At 40.4% G+C, this 26,683-nt stretch overlaps 1 protein-coding gene across 1 annotated transcript in view; it reads right to left on the bottom strand.

Annotated features, from left to right (window-relative positions):
• Positions 1 to 441: 441 nt before the first annotated feature.
• The window catches only part of CPNE4 (copine IV), a 235,656-nt gene continuing 209,414 nt past the window's right edge, over positions 442 to 26,683 (bottom strand). The window contains exons 12-16 of the mRNA XM_014937914.1: positions 23,753 to 23,807; positions 14,454 to 14,505; positions 9,987 to 10,120; positions 7,546 to 7,782; positions 442 to 1,042 (exon numbers count right to left, since the gene is read on the bottom strand). Coding sequence (XP_014793400.1) covers positions 911 to 1,042; positions 7,546 to 7,782; positions 9,987 to 10,120; positions 14,454 to 14,505; positions 23,753 to 23,807 — 610 coding nt within the window. The 3' untranslated portion in view covers positions 442 to 910. The remainder of the gene's footprint in view (positions 1,043 to 7,545; positions 7,783 to 9,986; positions 10,121 to 14,453; positions 14,506 to 23,752; positions 23,808 to 26,683) is intronic.

Below are 26,683 nucleotides of genomic sequence, written 5' to 3'. Positions count from 1 at the left end.
TGGAAAACTTCATGAGATTAAAAAATACAAAACAATATATGAAACAAAATGATCTGAAACAAAATAAGAATTCCCAAGCATAAGAGATTATAAATTTGGGTAGCCAAAATACAACCCATTTGAAAGCCAGCCAGATCATTTGGATTAATTAGGCGTATTTTAAGACATGCAATCCTGGTGGATCATGCCCTCCAAGCCAGATCTGTTTACGGCTACAGTCTGAGCCCTTTGTAAGAGCTGGATGTGTCAGGCTTTTGAAAAATTGCTGCTCAGGCCACCGACTGCGTGGCATGTTTGGGTGCCAATGTTATAAACTTCTAACATTAGAAATGCCCATGCTTCAGGCCAGGTATTTCTTGAAACACTTTATTACCCCTTTCTTGGAATATGGAAGCTGAAAGCAGGCAGCCTTGTGGCAGAGAGAGAAATAAAGACAACAGCTGCAAAACTGTGTTGTTTTTATTTTAAACATGCAAAATACAGTTCATGCATCTGCCATTTTGAAAAATCTCTCAGTTCACAGCAGATTAAACCAAAGACATTTTGGCTATCGACTCTCAATAAATATTTCAAAATGCTTTACAGTGTAAAGATAAGAAATTTAGCAAAATTTCAACAAACCTGTATAAAAAACAGATACAGATAACTTTTTATTTCAAGGCGACATGCTGTAATGTAAAGAATTCACTTCTTTTTTTTCCTGGATGTTTTTTTCCTCATAAAAAGTTTTCAACAATACAACCGCTTAACAGATTTAAGCCTTTAGGCTACACATGCAAAAAAAAAAATGGTTATTTTAGTTAAAAATCACCAAAACGTGCTATTTTTTTTTTTTGTTTCATTTTTAAGTACAGTAGTTGTAGATAGTAGCATTTTTCTTTTTTAATTTTGTAAAAGAGTGCAGGCAGGTTCATGGAGCTAGTGTCCTGGAAGACTCGTACTCTGACATACATTTTGGTTTTATCCCTTTGCCATTGTAATAGTCCACGACTTGGTTTGGAACTTCGGCCAAAACGCTTTTTGCTAGAGCAGCTGGGGATGCCTGCAGGAAATGGTAGAAAACACAAGAGTTAACCTGTCTCTGTGCTAGAAGTGCCATGGCTTTTAGAGGGATTGGTGCCATGAGATCAAGGTAGGAAGGATGGTACAGAAATGGAAGGCAAAAAAAGACTCAACTTGAGTGGCACTATTGCTGGAAGCTCATTTCGTGAGTCAGTTTGGGCTTAAGGGATAGCTGCCTGAAAGTACGCTAAAGCCAAAAGTGCTCTCCGTGTGCTCAGGTCCATTTGGCCTATTTTAAGCTGAAGGTAACTGAAGTTCCCTGCTCTCTGGAAGAGCACCGTATCCCAATGAAAAGGGCTGGAAAGGCTTCATTTGTCAGTACTCAGTGAGGAACTCTGCAGAGCTTCAAGTTGAACATGAACGTATATCGCTGTAAAAGGGAGGCCTTCATCACCATTCTGCTTTTTGGTATCTGGCATGGTGTTTTAATGGCTGGGGAATTTTTTAATTCATTAACAAGTATTTGTGTTTTCATTGGAGTGAAACCATGGTCATAAGAAAGCTTCAATCCTAGGCTTTGCAGAGGCTTTAAAGCTCTTCCTGTGATGTACAAATGGTGGATCTCAAGCAGACTTAAGAACTGATGACCCTGAAATGTAGAGATGGATATAGAGATAGCCACTGGCTTTCACCACGGGCAGGGAGGTGGGATACCACTCAGTGCAATGAGAAGCCATGCCCTCCACTGACAACACACAGTTGGTGCCTCACACTCAGACAATCTTCATTTTAAACAGGGAGCCTGTGGAAGTTTTGTGGGCAACTGTCACCTGCATGTGATTTTCTTCGGCCCTTGTATTGAGCAGTGACAGAACTAGGATCCTGTGCTCCAGTGCAGCTCAACAGCAACTTCCTGCCCTCTGTTTTGGGTTTGCTTGTATTTGGGTAGAGCTGATTGCAAGTATTTGGGTAGAGCTGATTCCAACCCCTCCAGAGGCAGCCTGCCTGACCGTGTTCCCTCTGCGCCTACCACAACAATGCAGTAAAAATGCAAATGCTTAAATGTCAGTTTGAGAAGTTTAAACTAATGTGTTTATCTCCAGACAGAGCACACATGGATCACACATGGCAGCTCAGTTGATGCATGGGAATTCATCAACTGGTGGCTGGATGACACTTCTTCTGCATACGAAGTACTTTTTCCCACACTAACGAACACTTTCCTCCTCACTGTCTGTAATATTGCCAGCCAGTTTCAAAACCACAATATCACAAAGTGGTTGTATTGGCTGTTTATTGCCCTACTCTGTTTCATGGGGCAGGATCCTTGTGTTTCCAGAGTCTTAAAATTAGGCTTACATAGGATGTAAATGGTAAACTATTCACAGGCAAGCTAATCCAGGGGTGCAGAGAGCTCCTGGGCTATTATAAATTCCAGTATCAAATGTTACAATACTACAAATATAAAGATAATGCTAGCAAAGCTAGAAACAAACTATTTTGGTATTTTGAGTCACATACGTGATTAGTAATGAATGAAACGAACTGCTGTTTCCCTACTGTGACATTTATACCAAAATATTTGTGCAGGCAAAAAAGCCTGGAACATTTCTGCATGAAGAAACTGGCAAAGCAGAGCCCGTACTTTGTGTGACAGCGCAGCAACTGTTCTCAGGTGTTATACAGTAACAGAATCCATTAATTTTAATCCTTCAAAGTGAAATGCATGGCTTTCCACGGTTCCCCTGTTCTTGCCTCAACCTGTTTTCACTGAAATCAGCAGAAAATACCCCTTGGTGTCAGACAAATGGCTGATTTTGACGTTGCTACTGAGAATTACTGTTTTTTTAATCTCCGTTCCAGTGTGCCAAAGCTGTACATACCTTAACCTGTCTCTGTGCCATCTTACCAAAAATACAACCCTAACTAAAGGGTAAAATCAGGGAGTAGGAGAAGACTCCTGGGGCCATCGCTGCAAACACATTCCTGGCAATCAGGAAACTTCACTCTTCCCTATTTTTATAAAATGCTGGGCAGGATCACTTGCCAACAGCTTCTCTCGATCACGTGTAGTCCACACATCAGAAAATTGGGCCAACACTCGTCTCTCTGCGTCATCCTCCTGGCCACTTCTCTCTCTTCTGACGCCACATCCATTCCTCTGAAGGAAGGGTCAGCCCTTCAGAACAGGCTCTGCCTGGGCTCAGATGCACGGCTGAATCACCACCACTTGAAGAGTCAACTGCGCAACAAGCTCCTTGCCCAGCATCCACGTGAAGTAAAAAGCCTTTCACTGAGGCTTAAGCTAACACATTTACTGCGCCCACAGGCTCACAGGCTACGTCCGGCCCAACACAGAGTTGCCCTGGGCTGGCTTGACTCTGGGACAACTGTTGCATTACAGAGTTTCATCGTGCCAGTGATGTCTGTTGTTCCTGGGGGTCTTTGTCGTAGGAAACATCCCAAAATTGGGGTTAGGGGTGTCTTCCTGTCTGATGGTCCAGGCCACCTGCACCTTATGTACTTCTGTGGTAGTAAAGCACTCTCACTTCTAGACCAGACGGTGCAAAGCAGCATTTGTATAAGTAAGAATCAGACCCAGTAACTTCTGAGCTAAAACCCAGCCCCAGTTCAGCAGTGCTGTGTAAGAGTCACCTTCACTGGGTTTTTAACACAGAACATACATTAATGTTTTACTGTACTGTTTTTTCCGTTGTTTAACTGCTATGTTTGAAGAGCATCCTAGCAATAAACACCTCAAGATGAATAGTTCTCAGCTGATGGCTAATACACAACAATCAGACCAGCCAGCAGCAGGAAAATAATCCCCTATGATGGTAATTGGTGTATATTAGAAATTACTGTTGACTCAGTTCTATAGGTTCACAACACTTAATCTTTAATTACAATGCACAGTGCAAAACATTGCTCCTTGCAGTGGTTAAGAGCTGTGCTTTCCACACTCATTTGTGATGTATGTGTTATTAAGTCACAGTTGCTGGCTTTTATGATTAAATACAATGCAGGGTGGAATACAGTCTACCCGTAGCATCAGATTTGTGCACAGTAAATATATCGCACATCCTAAAGGCAGTGAATTTCAGCTCTTAAAATACGACTGTGAATGGACTGAGACAGGTGATTTTCTTCAACTACATTTCAGTGATTGTGAGCATCACCGTTCTGCAGTTTCAGTTGAAGGGCACTCACAATCCTGGAGTGGTGATAATTATAGAGAGAAGAAATTCACTTGGGTTCAGGGAAAATATTTTCCCTTTGTTATGTTCCCCTGTAATGAATCGTGGATGTCACCCACTATACAATGGGACATTTTTTTAAACACTAACGGTTACCTTGATTTTATCATGCCTTTGCAACTACAGGATTTGCCAAGAATCACTACAATTGTTACTATTATTTTGATAGCTTCAAACATATCCCTTAAAAAGAGAGTAAGAAAGATAAGATGCTTTACTGAAGTACTCCTGATACACTACATCAGGTAGGAGATTAAACCCCTACAATAAATATTTCTGTCTATGTTGGATCTTGAGCCAGTAAAATACTGAAGTGGGTATGAGGTTTTAGGTATGTGAATAATTGTAACTAATTGAAATGTGTTAAATGCCCCTATGAGTGCCATGCAGGATCAGAACCTTCTCTGGAGTCAAACTTATAAAATAAAAGGGATTCACTCTATAGGTTATTTTTACAAATTCCTTCTCTCTCCTTTCAATTTTCTCACAGGGGCAGCTTATGGATATATTATTTTTGATCTCCATGGATAGATACGAGTTTTTGATTTCCAGGCTGACCAGGCTGCGAATTGAAGTAATGGAAAAAAATATTGTTTGGGTTGATTCCAAATGAGTTTTGGTTGACTGTTCCAGCAAAACAAAAAATAATTGCTCACAAATAACATTTTCTTCCCTCCTTCCGTCAGCCATGGAGGTAATATGGATTTAGGTATAAATAAATACTAGATATATTAGAGAAATTTATAAACCTTATACAACTTGATTTGTAGTCTTTCTAAAAAGATCCTTTAACTTTTTTTTTTTTTTCACTTACTAGCTGACCATCCTAAATACCAAAACTAAACACAAGGCACACTGACAGAAGGCATGTGTTTTTTAACTAAATATATTGTTTACTTAAAGCTGTTAAATGTAATATGCTGATTTATGGTAATTCTTGTGTGTGATCAGAACTGATCTGTAAAAAGTCTCCCAAATGGGTTAAATCCTCATTTTCCTGTGGGTAAAAAAGATAAGTTTGAATCAAAACATCACACTCATTTCTACCATGAAAAATTATTTCACTAGTTGATGCAAAAGGCATGGTCTTTTGTTTGTGCTCTGGATAAGTAAGCAAGATAGCTGTGAATGTCACTTTGTTCAGATTATTTGGGATATGACAATAAAGAAATTCAAACAGAAGTGGCTATTGTTAAGGGCACTCATCCATTACACTGACATTTGTTGAAATGCTGAAAGATCACAATAAACAGACTAAATATCAAGTTGCATAAGATATATTGACTTTTCTGATATAGCAAATGCATGATCTCTCTACCTATATTATCACTACTACTGAGAGAAAGGGGGAGAAAAATATCGCTATTTAACAAGAGCAACAAATTTTTAAGATTGCTATCCTGTCCCAGTACTGGGGAAGTTAATCTAAACCAGCTAAAAATAATACGTGCTTGCCATTTGACCAATGCTAGCAATTAAAATCACACATAAAATCGCTCACAAGTTAACACCAGAGGCACAATATATTCAGTGCCCAGAACTGCAACTGTCAGTGTTAATCTATTCAATCAAGGACGATTTCAACTTTGTTATAAAATCACAAAATTAAACTAAAAATAACAAATGCAGCTGGCTTTGCCAGTTCCTTGCAGAAACATATTTTCAACTAATTGTAAGTCAGTCTAGCACTAGCTCATAAATAACTTGCCTCTCAACACTTTTACAATAGACTACAGTGCAGGACTACGCACTTGTGACCATCTGATGAAGGAGAACTGTGGGCTATGAGCAGGTCATGCTCATACTTTGTTCCAGCAGACAGGTGACTGAGTGGCGCTGTCAACATAGAAATGTATGTATCTCCAATTCAGTGGCAAATCTGCAGCCGTTTGGCATGGTGTCACCAAGCTTATAACACAAAGTGAGTTTTACCTGCTATGAGGATCCTTCTTTACATAAAGGTAGAGAAAAAAGAGGAACAAGCTTGTTTCTCTTACTCCTCAGTAGGGTTTGTGAAAGCAAAAGTTTATTTTGAAGAGAGAAAACAAAACAACTCTTGAGAAGAGGAAAATAAAATGAAGATATTTTGGAAATAGCAAAAAGAAAAAAGTCTCCTGTGGGAACAAAAAGCCTAGAAAATCTAAAGAAATGTAAGCACCACAAACCCACACTCAGACTAAAACCAACCCAGAATTGAAAACTTTTGTGTGACAAATCCAGATCTAAGAATCAGTAGCATACGAGAGCAGATTGGAGAGGGGAATCTCATGAGAAGAATGAGTCAGTTATGCTGTGCAGTAAAGAAATTTCAAATCAAATATTGAGGATATCCTTCCTTGACATGGGTGAGCAAAAAAGACAGTGCAGAGAACTACTTAAATATGACAGAAGGAATGAAGGAAAGGAAGGGAGAGGAAGATTTAAAAAAAGAGATGTGATCAGTATTGCAGAGGAACAAAATGGCCATTTCACGCCTCCACAAGGAGGAAAAGGCCCCTGAAAAAAACGACTGTGTGGGAAAGCTCCTTCTGTGGGTGAACACGGTCTCTACCCAGCTGCTGAAAAAGTCCCTGGGACAGATACTGCAATGTAGAGCAGGTGACTGAGTAGTAAAGTACACGGCCAAGGGATTATTTCAAACTTGGCAATTTAATGCTGAGTCTCTCCCTTCCTACAGAGTCTCCTATACCACGGTAGGCTCAGACAGAACAGCTGGCTGAGGGCACAGAGAGGTTCTTAGTAACAGCACTTCCTTGGATTTGTTCTTGTACAGAATTTGGGTGAAGGGGTTTGGAGGTGACCAGGATGCTGTGGGTGGATAGTTCTGCCTTTGAGAACCTAGGGATCTACATTTCAATAAGGAAACAGCCTCCTGGGGAACACTGTGATGACAAATCCACAGCCATTTCAGCTGCCTGTGGAAATGAAGGGATGGAAAGCAGAATGCAGTAGTTCTAATAGAACAGATGCAAAGAGAATGGAAAAGAGACACCAGGAAAAATAAGTCAGGGAGGGCAACCAAACAAAAATCGGGGTGAAAATGGAGGTAAGGACTGGCACCACAGGAAGCACATGGATTCTGCCCCATCTCTTCTTTCCCCACCCTCCCCATCTCACTAATGGATCACATTTCATTCTACATTCATTTCTCCATTTCTGACACAATAATGCCGTAGAATTACTATAAACTTCATGCCCATCCACAGTTAGGCCCAGCCCCAGGGACTGTTCATGATATGTAATATACATTCACCCTTCTGCGGAATGGATGGAAAAGTCAGCTTACATGTTTGAAGTTCCTAAATGGCACAAACTGGACAATGTCTCGAAGCACAGGCTCGCCCTTTGGAGACCTCAGGATCCCATCATCGCCATCCAGCATCTGCATGTCACTAAAATCGGCGTTCCCCACCCCGACGATGATGACTGACATGGGAAGGTGAGAGGCGTGGACAATGGCCTCTCTGGTGTCAGCCATGTCTGTTATAACGCCATCCGTCAGAATCAGCAAGATGAAATATTGCTGAAGTTGTTGGACAAGAAGTAAAAAATTATATCATTAGGTAATCTTCCAAAGCTGCTTGCTCTTTTCCAGTACAAAAGCGTTTCTGGTAACTCACTCATAGACTTTTTTAAGTAGAAAAGAGCTTTTATAGTGACTCAAAGGTTAAGTGCGTTTCCATCCAAACCTCCTCAGATGCTAATTTCTCCTCTTCTGGAGTTTGGCTGTGGTTCAGGTAATTTCCAGGAGGTGGAGGGAGTGGAGGGATGCACAGTGTAGAAAAAGGGGTTTCTAGCTGCTAGGGCTGGGAGAGTCAAGACTTCGGTTGGGAAGTGTGGAATAGTTCTGAGATCCTCACTAGCCCTATTTTCCATCTGCTGCACAATCACTTCTGCTGACAGTTTCTGATTACATTTTTTTTCCCTTTGGGAACCAGTGGGAGGCAGGAGGGAATGGGGTATTGAAGCGTTACAAGCCTGTAGCAGAGCTGTCACGGAGGTTATGACAGCACTTTGCAGAGGAGCTTTGCTAACAGGCAAGTGGGATGGGCGCAGTCGTCTGCAAACGGGAGGGTGACCCACTGCTGCCTGTGGGAGAAGCACCACACCATGGCACGTCTGCTGAATTCTGCAGAGTAATGGGGTCCCTGAGGCGAGGAAGGGCACGTGCAGGGAGGAATATATCCATCTTAAAACACTTCATACAGAGCCCCAAAGAGAGGTTTTCTCATTCTCTAAAGGAGAGTAAGCAATTTTGTGCGCTTGTCATTTCTTCCCCAAAATTCCAAAGCCCACTGAACTGGGATCACGGGCCATTACATATCTTCACTTGGTAATGGGGAAGAGTGACTCTTACTTGGATCCTTTATGAATTGTTAGGCAGCTGGAGTCATTTAACAAACGTGCATTAGTAGGAGAAATGAACAGATCATAGAACTTGGCCACTCTACGTGAACAATACCAACACACCAAACATCATTAAAGTTTCTGTATACACAGCTACAAAAACTCAAAGTGTTCTATTCACCACCTCTTGCCATGAGTAAAACAAAACATGCAGGGAGAAAACTTTCTCTTGGTGACTCATCCTGTAAATTAATTTGTTTTTCGAACAAAAAGAGGGGAAGCTTAGGTTTAGAGGAATGAAACAACTTACTCAGTATGACATGCTAGTTCAGAGGCAGCACTGGGAATAGAGTGAGCCACCTCAGGATTAGGTGGGTACGGAAATTCAAATTTAGCAATTCTGCATTTTAGGATTATCAAGATCCTGGAAACAGCATTGGAGAGAGACTCACAGGACTCACATGAACAGAAATGTTTGGTAACTGCTGTCTTAATAGGACTTAAAAAAAGGCTCAGAACATGAAGAAAGTTTAGAGAAAGCTGTAGGCCTGGTGATGATATGCAGGCCATTGTACAGCTCTGTTCTCTTCCTATACACAGGCGTTTTTCTGGCTGCAGAATAGTAGTTCTCTCTTACATCATTTACTCCCACAACGCTGCTCTTGTAAATGTTTCAGACCCGCTTGCTCCTATATTCTCTTCAATTCTCTCATTCTCCCTTTCTCCCATTCTGCCTGGAAGGCAGGAGAAAAATAGGCCTACTGCATTTCAAAGGCGTACATTTGAAACATGATCTATGCTCAAGTCTTTTAGCCCAAGAAATCTGTCATGGGTCTTGTATCAGATGCAGGCTAACAGGCTCATCTCCTGATTTCTAAAAGGCATGATACATAACATGATACCCCTTGTCAGTAATAGCAAATGAAAACCCGTACTGCTACAGTTGGAAAAATCCCCTAGTTGAACAAAAAAGTTTTAGTACAGCCTCTGCTAGAGACTTGAAATAGGGTAGTCTGTGTAGGGAAATATTTGAGCTCATCTTCTTGTATGATCAACACTTTAAAGGCTTGGTCCCTAAAATTTTGTAATCTGAGCAGTGCCATCCATGTTTCCACAGTGAAGAACTGGGTGTGTTACAGTAAAACAGCTCTAAAAGCAGGAAACAGAACAGTGGCGGAAGAATTTAGAGTTGTGACTATTAAAGCTATAAAGGCTAGATACACTCCTCCAACTGACACCGACTCAAGCTGCCTTCTGTGAAGGCAGTTAGTAAAAACTGTGAAGGTATGATTCACACACATGAAAAGGCCCTGTTCTGATGGCCTACAAGAGATCCACGACAAGACAAGAAAAAAACCAAACACGGCATTATGCCCTTACCGAGGCCTCCTTGGTATTGGTTTCCTCGGATGCTGATTTTGCCACTTTTTGGATGATGGGAGCAATGTTTGTTGGCCCATAGAGCTGCAGCTTGGGCAGGCAGCTCTGATAAGCCTCCACAACACCTTGTATTCCTGACATGAAAAGCCAGACAAAAGGCAAATAAATGTGGAGCGCATCACCACTACCATACTTGTTTTAAGTGTAAATAAAAGGCAGGTTCTTAATGAATAAAGACAAAATATCACATGAATAGCAACAGCTTCAGATAATTTCCAAGAAGTTGTCTCTAGCTGCCTTGAATCTAGTTTGAAATATACAATTCATTATATATTGCTTCTCCTTCCCAGCAGTTTTTAATGTCTGTTTTCCAGGTATCAGCTTGCAATGCAACAGTTTCCATCCCTCTCAGTTCAAGGTGTAATTGATCACTTCCTAACCAACAGCTAAGATTCATGCTAAAAGGGTAGACACAAGCTAAAAACACTTCAACACTTCTCTTTCCTCCTCTTCAGATAAGTATTTATTTCTGTTTATCATGGTAGTTACCAACGATTTTGCCCTTTGCACTTACAACATAGAGCTGTCAAGGAATTCAAACATCTTTTCAAATACCTGTCTCCCCTGTGCTAAGAAAATAATTTTTTAGGGTGAATTTGCATAATTGCTCACAGGTTGAATTAGACTATGACCAAAAGCTGTGAAATCTTGGAAGAAACAGCAGGATGCTTTGCAGTCTACAGAAAAATGAGCTTCAGTCAAGAAGTTTTGATGGAGAACTAGCTATTTTGGGCTTTTTCATTTCAGGATATATAGCCAGACCAGGGAGAACAGACTTCTGCTGACACACTTGACAGATCACAAAATGGAAATTGGTATTTTCAGTCACTGAGAAGAAGGATTCCTTGAAGTGATGCACGTTAGCCTCTGCATTCAGAGCTCCCAGCTTACCAGGCCTAAAGGATTAGAGGTCTAAAGTGATAGACTGAAGAGCTTTGTAAAGGATGCTGAAGAATGAAATAACTTCAATAAGATCCTAAGCCAGTTTCAGTTTGTGCTGAGACTAGCACACTCATGAGGTTTTACTCAACCATGTTTACAGGATATACGGGTGCAGACCCATTACTAACAAATCACAGGGAGTTGTAATTGCTATACAACAGTACACCTGAACCTCCTATGAAAAAAATGGTGGGGAATGCAGTCTTCTCTCTTTATAGGTAGTTGCAAACGTAATTTTCCATTGCAGTGCTTGTAGACAAAAGAACACGCTCCAGTTATAGCTATGATTGGCTAAAATGTAGAGTAATGTTACAAAATTTCCCTTGGTAATTTCAGTGACTAAATTACATATTGCAAAACTGACCTTTTGTTAACTCCCAATTTTAAACCTGCTAAGGATTTCATTATGTATACTTACTGATCTTGCATGAAGGCCTCATAAATCTTTCTTAAGATCATGACAAGATAAACTGTAGTTGTCTTCATATGCATTGAAATAGTATGAGATAAGCCTTACTACCTGCATTCCACACAGATTTAGCTTGGTTCATGTCAGAAAGTTGCTTTCATTTTAGAAAGAAACATATTTTAGAAATAGAATTTCTTGTACACTGTCTCAGATCAATAACATTTAGAAATATCTACTGTCCTTATATATTCAAATTTGACAGGATATCTGAGTGGCTTACTTTGTAGCTTAACTTTCTTGAACTCCTTTATTTTAGGGAGAGTCAATGTGCATTTTTCTTCACAATTCAACTCTTTACATTTTTAACTGGATTCCACTTTCAGTACCTCTGATGAAATACAGTGTATGCATATATATATGGTTTTAGATGCATGTAAAATGCATGCATATGCAGAAGCATTCATTCAGGTTAGAGGCCGTCACTTTCTTCCTCCAACAATAAAGACTAAATACTAAGACTATAAATATAATATACTATAAATATAAGGCTATAAATACTAAAATTTTCAAGAATGGAAATGGTAACAGGGAGGAAAGGTGAGAATATCCATATTTTATGAATTCCAGTGATCTTCATATCAATACATAGTCCTTATTCAATGTAGCATGATGCTTCACTCTACCTTGTGCCAGCAAAAGCTCACTACTTCCAAAAAGAGAAGGATTTCATTCCTCAAAAGCAAGTGAAACACATACTTTTTATATTGGATCCAACCTCTTGTTTCTTGGTTTAAAGCAACATGCTCTTGTGCAATTTTCCTTTGTTTTCTGGCAAGTATGGTAAATATTACAAGGAAAGATACTGTGGACACTAAGCACTTTATCTCCCTCTCACTCTTGCATCCTCTCTCCACGTGACATACTGGTGTTACTGCTCTCTGTGTCACCCAACACAGTGAGAGCATCTAGAAAACATCACAGAACAATTGGAGGTAGGAACTAATCAAGCATCCATGATCACAGGCAGGTGACGAGCAAGCTGCAGCAGATGATTAAACAACACATTTTCTGATCTGTCTCCTTTTCTTCCTTTCATCCAGGTGGATATTATTTTAAATGGTATCACTTAGGACAAAGAAGTGCTTTTTATATCTTGTAGATGCATATGCAAGTGCTGCAAAATTTCTTCCTTGGCCTTCTTTCATGCTGCAACCATCTTTCTTCCAAAAGGAGTTCTAAAACTCCTTTTAGGTGATGGGTTAACTTATCAGATAACTGAGTCTTATGCAGAGAACCAAATAAATGTTAAATACATAACAAACACGAAGTGACGTAAGCCAATGCAAAGCTCATAGAGCAGCTCCTTCTATTTTTTTGAACCTCCTCTCATTTCCATTGTTACATTTTACTTGGCGTAAATAGTGTGGTATGGATAGTGAGCTCTTGCAGAGGGTTGGCCTGTCCACCCTCTGACCTGCTGCTGGCACTATATAGATGAGACACCCTTTTCAAGTACCAGTCAATACAAATCATTCTGTAACAATGTCAGCGTGATAAAAGAATTAGCCTTGGGCTCAAAAGGGGCAGCAAAAAGGGAATAAAAAATGTGTTCTTTGTATAGAGTACTAGGGCTTGCTTTTTTTTTTTTTTTCTGACATACGCCGAAGGTCAGAAATGTTCTGCATTTAGACTGGGAAACAAAGCTACATTTGAACAGTACATGCATCATATGTTATCACCTAATAGTGACTGTTGTTAACTGTGATGTTTTAAACACATCAGGCCTTATGTAGATGCCAATATGTCTGGGTTCAGAAGCAGGCAAGCTACCCACATTTTAGAATATGATGGTCCAGACAAAATTCTGTCTGTTTTGCTTCCCCACCTCAGCCCCCTACTCTCAGTGTGACTAAAATCTCAACTTTAAGCTGGTTCACAAGCTAACAGGCACATCTAGATGCATACATATAATTTCAGCTTCTTTTAACTCCATAAAAGCAATGCAAAAAGCCGTGTGAACACATCAAGCAGCCCTAGGACTTATGCCCAATTACATTTCAAGCATATGACCTGCAGAGGCTGGGGCAGTCCAACAACCCAAGCGCAACAACAAAGCAGGAATGCCCACTGAACCGAAAGCAGAGGTCTTGCATTTAAGATGCATGAACTCCGAGTTCTTTTAATGTTTCTTTTCTTTGCCTTGTTTGTCCTCTCTTCTTCTCCTCACTTCATTTCTTGGCATCTTAATTCTCATCCTGAACATATTCTACTGAGTATGCCTGAAAGCAAGTTGCTAATAAGCCTGAGAAGGGTTGAATGGAGCAGCTAGAAAACTGAACAGGAAAAGCATTCTGCAAGACCAATTTCAGTGTTTGGAAGGTAGCAGAAGGATAAGGAAGAATAACAACCTGTGGATTTTAGACAGCAATGACCATCTGACCAAGACTCTCAGATAAGTGGTAGTCTGGGATTACTTGTTGACTGTTTGGAGATTGCTGTCCCCTGATTTTCACCTTTTTCATCTTATGCTGTGCTATTACAGCCTCCTCCCTTCTACCACTATAGTCCTCAGCTGCTGCCCTGACCCTTTGGTGCTGGACATTGCTGGGCTGACTCACAGCAGGATACTATTGCTATAGGTCTGGCCAAAGAACTGGCTCTACACAGAGGGAGTCTTTGATCACAGAAGCGCACAGCCTGCTTTTGCATGTCCTGCCCTTCTTAGCTGCACAACCTATGGTGTTGCTGTAGCTGAAGATCTGGAATGAATCTAGAAAACACGGCTTTAGTTTTCAGAAATGCTAGCGATCTGGAGAAGTTCAAGTGCTAAATGACCAGCATGGTGTACTTCCAAAGGGACGTGTTTTTCAGGAAATTAATATATGGCACTTCCTAAGGTTTCTAAAGCTAAGCCTGGTGGAGCCTGTTAGGTTTTGAAACTTCCAGCTGCTTTCTTCAAAAAAATGCTTTAAACAATACTCAGGGGACACAATAAAAAATACAAGCTCATTTTGCACACAGCAGAAATGCAGCAGTCTGTCCTAAGTGGGTGTTACCTGCACATTCTGGGTTGTCTTCATTGAAATTGATTGCAAAATCATGAGAGACCTGCAGATAAATGGAAAGAAGAAAAGAAGACTGTAGTCAAAACATTATTCCAAGAGGACCTGTGGTTAAACACACTTCACATTCTTCCTGTGTTAAACCAGAGATCTTTCAAGCTTTCAACCATTAAGTGTGAAATACAGTCCCAGCTGGAATGCCCTGCAGAATCAAAATAACAAAACTGGAATCAAACTCATCAATAACAACAACAAAATCAAGAAAAAAATAGCACAAAGATAAAACACCCAAGTACATGAGAAATCACATAAATATGGTGTCAGGATTGGACTATCAATGCCAGGCACAGAAGAGGGATGTATTGCTGAGGAGATTTAAATGCCAGCTCTCCCTAGCTCAGCATCGCAGATTGCAGGAGAGCGAAAGCAGGTTGTGATACAGCACTGACAGCACACGCTCAGCCCCTGTCTGAATCCTCCATTCCCATGGGTGAACAGTTCCACATTTGAAGGGCATGGGATTACTGGGTAAACAATTTATTCTTGAATGAGATCAAGACAGTCACCCAAACTCACTGTGAAATAAGAATGTATGAAATGTAAGGAGTCTGAGTTGATTAAGAAATTGGATTAGGCTGGGGAAAATTAAGAAAAATCTGAAGACTCTTGTTTTTCTTCAAATCCAGTGACTATCCCATTCTTTTTCTCTTTCTCTAAATCTGTCTGTGATAAAATACCACAGAAGTATTTGCTAAGAGAAATGGCTGTGAATACAAAAAAAGTTGCTGATTTTCTGAAAAACCAACATACTGTATCTTTAGTGGCTTGGGAAAATAATACAAGACTTCCATATGCACAAATAATGCAAGGCAATCTAAGTCCCAGGTCCCAGGCTTCCTCTACCTGTCTGTCACTTACAGATCTGCATCCATGACACAAACCTGTGGGGGCTGAAACTTTCTTCAGATGCTCTTTTCTGGTTTTAAGGTTTGTTTTAGACTGCATTTGATCCAGTTTCCTTTTTACTCCTTTCTTTGATCACTGAGAAGACTTGATTCCTTTTCATCTCTGCAGCTCTGAAGCTCAGTCTCTTAATTCTCCTGTTTGTCTTCAATTGTCTTGAATGAAGCCCAACTTTTGTTTTGCAATGCACAACATATAGATATACATTTGGGTTTGCATAAAGTGGCTGAGAGTTAAGCCACTTATTTAAAGTGGAATTTAGAGTTGAATTTGAGTATATCATCCCAGATTCATGAAGGCATTTATATAGCTAACTTCAACTGCACACCTTTGAGACTTTATAGATCTCTGTAGAACCTTCAGAAGTGCCAACAGTCCTAGTCATATGGAAAGCAACGTGTTTACTCCCTATACAATAGAACTTGGATTATTTGCAGAAAGAGATTTATTTCTGTTGCTGTTATACTTGCTGGTGTAGATGACTTCACAGCAAAGCACAGAAATTGGTCTATGACTAATAGACCCATAGATCAAATATGTGATTACAGAGAAGCTTCTGTAAAGGCAAAGTGGTAAAAGTTGGCTAATTACTGCTAACTAATTTCTCATAGAGAAATCAAATTTCCCCATCATATGCTGGCCTTGCTCACCACAGTGACGCCTACCGTTCCTTATTAAGAGGTTAAATAAAGAAGGACTTCTACCATGATGGGAAAAGACTGAAGAAAAGAATCACTGAAAAGTCTACAGCCATCTCAGCCCAGCCAGGAATTTGCTATGTCTACACCAAGCATCAATTGTCCCTTACAAAGGATTTTCTGTGGGCTATTCAGGCTACCCTACTCGGCCATGGAAAATAATGCAGAAAGCCATGATTTAAGTTCCTCCCTGAGCAGACACAGAAGAGCAGGGCTGTCAGATACACTTCAGAGGCGCTCCAGAGCCCTTCTGTCTGCCTGCTCTGTACGTCTCTTGGCACACTTTGCCCAGCTGGTATCTGCCAGTCTCATGACCAGCTGCAGGCCAAAGGTAATTGCATCTGTCAAGAGGGGTTATGTGAGTTTTCACTCACTGATTATTTTTTTGTTGTTCAATAGCCTTTCTTTTTCCTTTAGGCTTTCTGTATTTTGTGTTAACTGCATCTGAAGAGCAACAAGCATGGCAATGCATGTTTATGTATTACAGCCTGATTCTTCCAACACTGTTTTTCCATTGATTCCATTTCTTTGTTCTAAATGCATTTGAAATAATAGCACAAATAATCACAATTATTTTCCAGAGCTATGAATACAGTATTTTAATCTCCCATGCAAGCATGGGCTGGATGCTTTTGTTGCTATACCTCTTTGAGGATCACACCAGACAAACAATTTATCTTGTTCAGAGCTACAGCACCCAGGCTATTACTTAAGTAAGATGTAGACAGCAGTACAGGCCAATAAGGAAAGCCCAAGTGTGAACAATGATCCAAAAGATTAGACTGTGTGAGCAATGGCTGCTGCTCTCTCAGAGCAAGTGGCCCTCATACGCTGTCATCCTGATTCACAAAGAACAGTGTTAAAATTTATCCTGGAGGTAGGACAGGAAACACAGTGAATGTAGAAGTTACCAGGTTGTTTCCTATGCTCTGTGAACAATATATCACAATTTAAACTAGATTAAAGTACAATGTGAAGGAGAGAAGTTCTTTGAGCAGTTCGGTGATGGTTCACAAACAGGAAATCGTCGCCCGAGGCAAGCCAGCAGCAGATATCTTTAAAGCAGAGTTTCTCCAAATGCTCAGAACTCATTCTGCACTCAGGAGTAAAGCCAGCTGTGCTGCAGCCTGCCTCTGTGCTGTCTCCCTTGTGGTGGCAGAGCCATGATTATGCCACAGACCCTGGATTATGTTTTGAGTATGTAGCTGACCCTCTGCACAGCCCTCCTCCTCTCTCTTAACGTCAATCCATAAAATCAATCCATAAAGGGAAAGGAGAGAGAAATTCTGGACTGCAGAGGTGATTATGTATGATCAGCATGGCATTACCTTATGCCACTCAAAGCCTCTAACTAAGGACATTTACTTGTACTTAACTATGTATTAATCTTTGCCCTCTGCAGGACTCCAGATAAATTATTTAGCAGATACCATAATTGTTGTGGGATTATTAAAATACAGCTGTCCAGGAACTTCCTGCACCAGGAACATATTATTTCTCAGGTAATTTCTTCAAGGTTTGTAACAAGCAAAATAAGTAGCTCTACCATACATCGCGATGTAGATTACAACAGCAGCATTTCTGAGGATACATCAACTAAATAAATGGTCTAAAATACTTTTGCTAAGTCAGATTATAGTAAAATATGTTTTACCACTGTACAATGCTTCCGTTGCCTCTACATACACAGTGACAAGCCCCTGCATACAGAAAGGCGATTGTCCATCAATGTGATGGTGCCCATGAGACTATTGCAGAAATCATAACCGTACCTCCACATGCTTATGACCAGCTAAGTAGAAAAGTCACCTTCACAGCAGGTAACTTATTTCCCTTATGTTGGGATGCAATGAAATTCACCCTCATACCATGACCCTTGCTAAATAGGTTTCTAATTAAGGTTGAAAGGAAATGATAATTTACTAACTAATGAGAATTTTTGAGATTTCTTTAAAAAAAAGGAAGTAATCTAGACTGAGATACAAACCTCAAAACACAAAAAAACCACACTACCTTGGAATCTGACAAAGAATAAATCCCCCAAAATCGTAAAGCAAATTGCAGGAAAGCTTTTGGACTACACAAATGCTTTTTATTTAAGTTGCATCAAAACTTGTTATTCTATTTTGGCCTCCACATTTTTTAAACCCCTTTTACTCTAACTGAACTTCATTTTTTTAAAATAAAAAGCTGCTTTGACTCAGCAAACATGTTTTTCATTCATTTTGTAGATGCTGAAGATTCTGAAAATCAGTAATCTTTTTTTTCCCTCTCTAGATTGTTGAACTCATTTAAATTAACCTCCTTGTCCCAAATAGCTCCAGCTTTCCAGAAACCTCTACGGTGATGGCACTGGAACTACTTGACAAACAGTCTGACAAATTCAGCCATGTTTAGGAATGCTTTCTTACTGATTTAAATAGAGATTGTCAAAAATCCATGAACAATAGATGCATACAAGCGTAAATGCTGCAATGCACAATGTTGAGCACTTATCTGTGAATAAATTGAATACTGTTAAGCCACTGCCAGTCTGAAAATTAAATATGGAATGTCTGCATATTTTGCAAAAGACTAACAAATTTAAAAAACATTGCTCAAAAGCTATTATTTTCAGAATGCTCATTAATCAAATAGTTTGGGAACTGGACAGCTTGTGTCTCTGGCTAAGACCACATTGTAGACATTTCTGCTTGGCAAAGCTTGGCCATTTATTTTCCTTTGTACTTGATTTTGAGCATGCTGCCCAGTTTCCGTGTCTAAATCCAGGTTGTGTGGATAAGGTGACAAATACTGTTTTTTCCCTTGGTCTGTTACACATCCTTGTGTTGGTTCTTTTTTTTTCTTTGTCAGGTTTGCATATACTTTTGCCCTCAAGATCCTGCAAAGTGCAGGAATCGCAAAGACAACAGCACTCTTCAAGTCCCTTACCTTTCCAGCAAAGCAGCCAGTGCAGGTTAGGGTCATAAAGATGCTGTACTCTCTCTGTAACTGCAGTGAGCTTTTCTCCAGTGACTCTTTCCAGCATTAGCAGTGAATGAAGCTTTGATTAAAAATGTAGAATTAACCAGGACTGGCTTAAAACAAACTGCAAGTTGTTTCAAACCTATTCAGGTGTCAGCCTGCAACTCTTCTTTAGGAAAAAACACTTCATTATTGACAATACACCTGTCAAGGGGCTGACACAATTCTAACTTTCTTTTCATTTTAACAGTAAGTTTTGTGCTGCTGTGTGGTTCTTCAGCTCCTCTGAGTCCTGCCTGCTAAGAAATTGGTGTCTGTGGTTCAACTTTCTTTCCTCCTCTTCACTGTGACCTTTTGCAGCAGTGTCTAAGTCCACATTATCTGCCACCTCTTCACTTTACATCAGACTTTTCAGATTCTTCTTCTCTTTACAAAAAAAAGAGGAGTGATGGGTCAGATTCTTCTTCTCTTTACAAAAAAAAGAGAAGTGATGGAGACACTTCCGTGGAATAACCAGCAATGTTCTGCAAGTTTCATGCGTTAGAAACTCAAGTGGGGAATATTGCTCTCAGAGGTTTAGTTAAATCAAGGAGCAGGGTGATGTATTTGTCAGGGCGTGGGGAACAAAAGATCATATTGCCAAATACTGGATGAAAGATCCCTAGACTGATGAAGAACATTATATATGGCATGTCTTGCTTCCTTCACTCCCACAGATTCCTTATGCCACTAAGAAACTGCTGTTTTTCTGCTAACAGCTGAAGTGTTTCATTTGGAGCTGAAATCAGGGAAAATAAAGTCAGCATAACATAGTGGTGTGCTCTTGAAATGGAAAATCTGTAGAAAGCATATATAAAAATATGTTTTTAAAAGGGTTCACCCTGAAGAGATTAATGAAAAGCCTGCAGAGGTGGATACTGCCATTGTTCTGAAGTGCTAATGTAAAATGAGGCTGTATTTTCCATGGGGAATAATAGTTGGCATAGCAAACGTTGCTTTTCTTGTAGAGCGTAGAAGGATGTGAGGACACTGGAATCTCACTAAACGCACAGGTGGATAGTACCCTCCACCACCCATCCCAGGCTACCTGCAGGAGCTCAGGTCAGTATAAAACCAAGGCACTGATTTGATGTAACACCACAAATGGACACCTTTCTCCCACATGGTCTAGTGCACCAAGGAAACCTTGGCAAAAGATGTAAAGCTTACGGGCAGTCTGAAAGCACCAGCCTTCAGTTGGTCCTAAATAACAACGATACTTGTTACCGTTGATTTATGCTGAATACTGAGTTATGGGATTAATTTTTCTACAGTTTGGGACCAAGCATGACATAAGTTAGACCTGAATCCACTGGATCCACTTACTTCGCATACTGTTTTCATCAGATTGCTTACCTGTGGCCTTCCCTCACTGTGTTATTGCCATGCATATGTTGGTCGGCTTTCATTTAGACTTTTAAAGAAGTTATGTTATTTTAGCTGTGTGGAGGCTCTCATGGCTACTTAGAAACCCTTGGCAGTGGGAGTCATTTCTCCCAGAGCTCTACAGAAGAACATAAAAGGGCAACTGCTAGTGTGCAGAGACCAACGTGCTATGAGCAGGTTAGATCATCTCATCAGGACTGAAGACTTGAAAGCAGGCACTCTAAATTAAAATGAAAAGCTGTTTTATCCTCGTGATGGGGCCAGAACTTAGAAGTTCTTGTAATGATTTAACCTAAATTTGAAGATGTGAATTATGACAGGTAGGACACTGCTATTCTTTAATAAAACAAAAGATATGTATGACTTGTAATGCCTTTGACTGGAAGCATCAAAACATTTGAACAGCATGAGAGCTGCAGTGATGTCTATAGTGTTACCATATTCTTGCAGTAGTAGATAAGAAGTTAGAGGAGACAACTTGGGATCACTTTTGTCTACAGTCTTTGTTGCTTTTAATTATATCCGTTTTTTCACTGCTTCCTATGCATCTTGGCTTTGTTCCACATCAAACACTAATCATTGTTGGATTTAATTAACTTTATGATACCAATGTAGACCAGGATTTTCAGGTTTATTGGCCTTGAGTTATTAACGCATCATGATGAGGCTGACTCTTCACTCTCTTAAAGGGTGTATCTTTCAATTTAGAAGTGCAGCCAAAGCCAGCAGGGACTTGAAAGTGTTGATACAGATCATTTTATGAAGACTTGTATGGACTGTGAAGAGTATAACAAGGAGGGACTGAACAATAGCACAGATGACAGTTAATTCCTAATCCAGTTCCAGTTGGATGTGCCCATGATAGACACCAAGCTAATTATTTGTCCCCATCTGTTGCGCAGAAGGGCTAGTCCTCCTGCAGTGTGGTTCTTCTCTTCTTCAAAGTTTTATTACATTGGTAAGCTGGTACATAATTTTATATTTGTCATTTTTTGTCACAATTTTCCATAGCGTAGATGAAGGATGTTTTTCTGGCCCTCATTTGTGTCTCTGTTTACTTTGGGACTTGTTTTGTTTACTCACATATATGTAATCCACAAGGAAGTACCCCCATCTTCTTAAGTTTACCCTTACTTTTCCTGAACTTCTCGAAAACTGAAGGTCTGATAAATCTGTTTTCTTGCTTTGAGGTTAGTAACATACAGACTTGTCAGGGCAGCTCATGCTATTGGGCAAGACCATTTATCCATGCATGGGCTACTAAATTCAATTCAAGTGTCTGACTTTCTTAAGAGTACTTGTCAGGAAATTATCCAACCACCAGTTCTGCCAAAGCAGATGATCAATTGGTGCTGGCGATTTTAGGAATATCTGGTTACAAAGTCCGCCTGAAATCACTTTCTGGCAAGACGTGTTTTTCAGCTGACACCTGAGATATGTACTCACATTCGGGCGAAGAGGCTGTTGTTGCTTGGGACTAACAAAACTCATATATTGCCAATATGCTCATGTGACTTGAGGTATCAATGCTACCAGCTGATCATTTTGGCTGAGAAACAAGCAGTCTTGTGCTGTGAATTTTCCTCTACTGCCGTCACCATCAAACCAGTGAAAATACTTCCGCCAGCACAGTAACATCTTCCTTCAAGCAGTCCTTAGATAAGCATGGCTCTCTGCAGCTGAAGGAATTGCAAGTTTTCCCCCATTCAGTGATGGTCACCTTGCAGATGATGGAACAACCAGCCCATGACACACCACCAGGCCGGTACCTTTGTTTTGGACAATCACAATAGTACGTGGCATTGTTAAGGATGGGTAGTACAGGGCTTGAAAGAGCAATCTGGTTGTGATGTATAGTCCAACTCATCCAGTCAACACTGCTATACAGCCATAGGTAGAGACGCACATATTGGTGGCAACGGGATAGACATTTGAGGAGTACCTACTGTGTTTCATTAATGCATTTGATGGTAGACGCTGCTCCGTATGTTAATTTTCCAAAACACTCCCCATTATATAGCAGAGATGGTTGCCAGCTGCTGCAGTTGGAACAGATACACAACAGACACAGATGTTCTGTGTGCATTTACCACATTAAAATCTGTATCAAAGTTCTGGAAGCTGTCTCTGATTTTGGAAAGCATTAACACTAGTGTTACTTTTCAGGAGCACAGCACTGCAAAAGATCTTGTCAACCACAGCTTTTTTATAACAGTGCTTTTTAGTTTAGAAGGCAATGTTATTAAGACTTACCTTAGACTGCCATTTGCAAGACGTACCAAATTTGCTTTACAATACTACTGTTATTCCTATGCAGGTATCAAACCTACAAGCTGTGAGGAACACACTGGTACCCTTTGCACCTGCTGATTCATACTTTACAATGCTGAATTGACACAGAATCCCTCTCTGCACAGGACTATTTTCACCTCCCTAATGCAGCCACAGCTAAGAGACACAACCCAGAGCAGGGGACATGGGGATACTGGATGAAGCCTGCATGATCAGAAGTCCGAAATTGTTCTTTCCCAGATAGTATCTGAGTTGCAGAATCCTCAACTAGTTTTTGCCCACACTAATTCTGCATGTGCAATGCAGGATTTGAACTTCTGCCTATTTCTTCTTAGGCTTTTCTCTGTTGGATGCTCCTTCTTTTACTCCACTGTCTTCACACCAGCCTGACTAGACTGCATATGTACGCTCACAATTGCACCACCACTGTGGATCACTCTCATTTTGGATTATTTATAAATACCACTACTCTCTAGCATGGATACGTGCTGCTATATTTCTCTTCCTGATACTGAAGATGTCCACCGTGACACAGAAATTTGCCACAGAGCAAAACTCTTCTAAGGTCTTTATTTTCAGGAAGATGTTCAATCTCTTCAACGTAAAGCATAGACATAAGGCCGCTTGCTGAACCACGTCTTCCAAAATGGGTTCTGTCAAACCAGAGCTTGCAAAGCTTCAAAAATGCTTGGCAAGTGATGTTCAAAAAATCAGTTCTCTTGCTAGACTAGCATCCATTTACAAAGCTTTGCTAATATCATGAAATATTTTGCGTGTAACACAACTATTTTAAGCCTGGTTTCAGTGAGATATCATTGGGTGAGAAGCCAGATGAAAGAAAACAAGCAGTAGGAGTTGCTACCCCAAACCCCCGCCCTGCACCAAACCATTTCTCCCTTATTTTGTGCTTCATAAACCAAGGAAACTAGAAAATGTTACTTATACACCTACTTTGTATTCAGGGGGTATCCGTGCTCCAAATCCAAAGGCTGGGAACATTTTGTCACTGGAAAAGAATAAAAAAAAAAAAGGAAGAGTTCCCACAGAGAAATGCATTTTGTCACAATAAACATTTATTCTGCAAGTATTCATCAAAACTGCAAAGCAGCACAACAATCCAGAAATGGCTTTTAGGTCAAGGGTGTTACATGGCAGACTGGAAGGGTATGGGATTAGAGAAGGAGAGGTGTGTGCTGACCAGACTGGGGAGCGATATGGGAGATTTTTCAGGTGAACCTAGTATTTTTGGGACAGTAAAATCATCTGGAGAATACTGAGGTATCAAGATACTTTGCGCTTTTCCCACAAATGCAATTACAGTTATTACCCACTCTTTTACATTACCTAGCTGCAGCATGAGGGTGAGTTGTCTTAACAGTCTGTAACAACATTTATGTTATATAAATACAGATGTGCTCCCCCAGTCCCCAGAAAACAGGTGAAGAGATGACTCTATGATTCAAAGTGTTTACAAATTTAGGTTCTTACAGTTGTCCAGGTGCAAAATAGACTTCCTAAAATATTCAAAAGAAGCAATTTCACACCTGCAAGCCTGCAGGTTCTGTAAAACTTTGCACCTGCATCTTTAGTAGTTCCACTAAAACACAAGATTATTTTAATTAGGCATGGGTTGACTGATAACCTAGCAAATGCTGTGGCATGGTCAGATTGCTTTCGCTTAAGTAAGGTTGTTCTACCTCAGTTAGATCTGTAGAGACAAAAAAATCCTGATTCAGAGGACCTGGAAACTTCAAGGCTGTTAATACCCTTTCAGAAACGCAATAATGTCTCACACAGCCCACGTACTGTCAAGCTGCCTCTTCCCAGATGGCAAAGTGGAAAACAACAAGCTGTAAGGAATGTCTCGTCCCTGAGTCAGCAAAGCGCTTGATCACACACTTGAGGTTACAAATTCACCCAAACATATGCTTAACTCTGAACACATCCTGAAGCCCCGCTGAAGTCACCGAACTGTACTCCAGTGCTCTGATGAATCAAACCCCTCATAGGTTTGTCCCATTCTGTTTACAGGGTTTCAGGGCTCTTGGAAAAGTTGAGTTCTTACTACCATTATTGGCACTTTCAAAGATTCCCAAGACGGGCCAGCAGCTTCAATTTTCTTTGTGTAGTTCAAGACATTGCCACTCCAAGTATCAAGTGAATAATTTGCTTCCCAGACATACCCAAGAAAGACAATAGCGCCCATTAAAGCGGCTGAGCTATTCTGTCTGGCATGTGAAAGGCACTATGGTATTTCTGATACAAGCTAAAGAAAAATGGAAGGGTTTACAAGAAAGCAGAAAGAAGTCCCTCCTGAATTTAGAGTTGCCACCATGAGACAGAACTATTCGCCAGCTCATTGGGAAACTGTGATGATTGTCATCTGATGGCTGAGCTCTCGCAACTGTTGTTCTGCTACGAAATATAGTTGCTGCATAAATCTTGGGAGCACAGTTCTGTGTACCATATGTTACACCGTGTGACAATGGATCTTGGAAAGGAAGACTAACATCATTTGCATGGTAATGAAACATTTTTTCCAAGAGATATCAGAAGCGAAGTAGCTGCTGACATTTGATGCTAACCACCTGCTGATAGCCTTCTCTTTGATTAAACACTCCTGGAAGCGGGAAAGCCCTTATAAATAGATGCAGAGAATTCAGGCGCACACTTAGAGGGCAAGAAATAAGAAGCTATTAGAAAAGAATCTGAGGGGAAAAAAAAATCTTGTTTTACATCAATGATTAAGCATGGTTGGATAAGAAAATTAAACCCTGTGGAGCGGCAAGTTAATTGATTTTGGGCAACAGCAAACAAAGACTATAAAAGAATTTTACTTAGGTAGAACATAAGTGTCTAAATTCAATAAAGCAATCAAAAAATCTGATGTTGGCAGCAATTACCCAACCTGGGAGATGCCTAAACCCATACAGTGCCTGCATTTGTCCTGCAATGTTTCTTGAGTGTAAACAAGCGTAGGCACTCTTGTATCTGCAGCTCCATCTTCTGCTCTGAAGCAATTCAGAGACAGCACTAAGTGATACCTCCAGCAGCCTGGAGTCCCTTTCTGGTGGCAAGACTTTCACATTCCCAGTCACAGAGTGGCACAGCCTCTGATGTTATTCTGCACTCAGAATACCTTACCACCACAGTCAGGACACCTGCCTTTATGTCTGGACGTCCTTTTTGAGCAAGTGCTAGTTACTGCTGTCATTGCCTAGTGAAAGAGCAAAGCTTGATCATGTACGCTCTCAAGATGGGATTCCAAGTGGCTGCTTTTTAGAGGGAAGTGCATGAACACTAGAGAGGAGGGGTCTACTCATGTGCTCAATACTTTCTCTTGCCTCACTCAGAATAGCTCCACACTCTCCTTAGGAAGCTCCTAATTTTCCAGAATTTAGGTATGTACCTCTGGTTTCTGATTCAAGCTGCTGGGACCAAGGAATTAACTTTCATGTGCTCCCAGAGCTTTATCTTTAGGGTAAGAAGGGAACCTTTTTATTACCACTCATGACATCCCTTGCATAAAAAAGATAATCATGTTATTCCTTGACCACACTACAGAATTTGTGGCTGACAGCTTTCAACACAAAATAAAATTTTAATACAAGCAATACTTTTCTTCCTACCACACCAAAGAAAGAGTTTAGCTAATAGAAAGGTCTTTCTCTTTAGTAAGTATGCAGTGTAATGGCTTAGTGATATTTTACATAGTAACCCTGTCTAGTTTTCACATACACCCCTCCCTTTGTCATATAAGAAAAAACCCAGCAGCTGAGCCCGCTGCCCTCATTCTGCTTATCCTGCACCACTGAGACACAGCAGGGAAAAAGTGACCCAGAAGAGCAGCCAAGGATTCTCTCCCTTCCAGGACAAGCCCTT

The sequence above is a fragment of the Calidris pugnax genome, unplaced genomic scaffold (genome assembly GCF_001431845.1).
Source record: "Calidris pugnax isolate Ruff unplaced genomic scaffold, ASM143184v1 scaffold11, whole genome shotgun sequence".
In the NCBI taxonomy this organism is placed as follows: Eukaryota; Metazoa; Chordata; class Aves; order Charadriiformes; family Scolopacidae; genus Calidris; species Calidris pugnax.
Note: the sequence above shows the minus strand (reverse complement) of the source record. Positions and strands in the feature narration are given on the sequence as shown.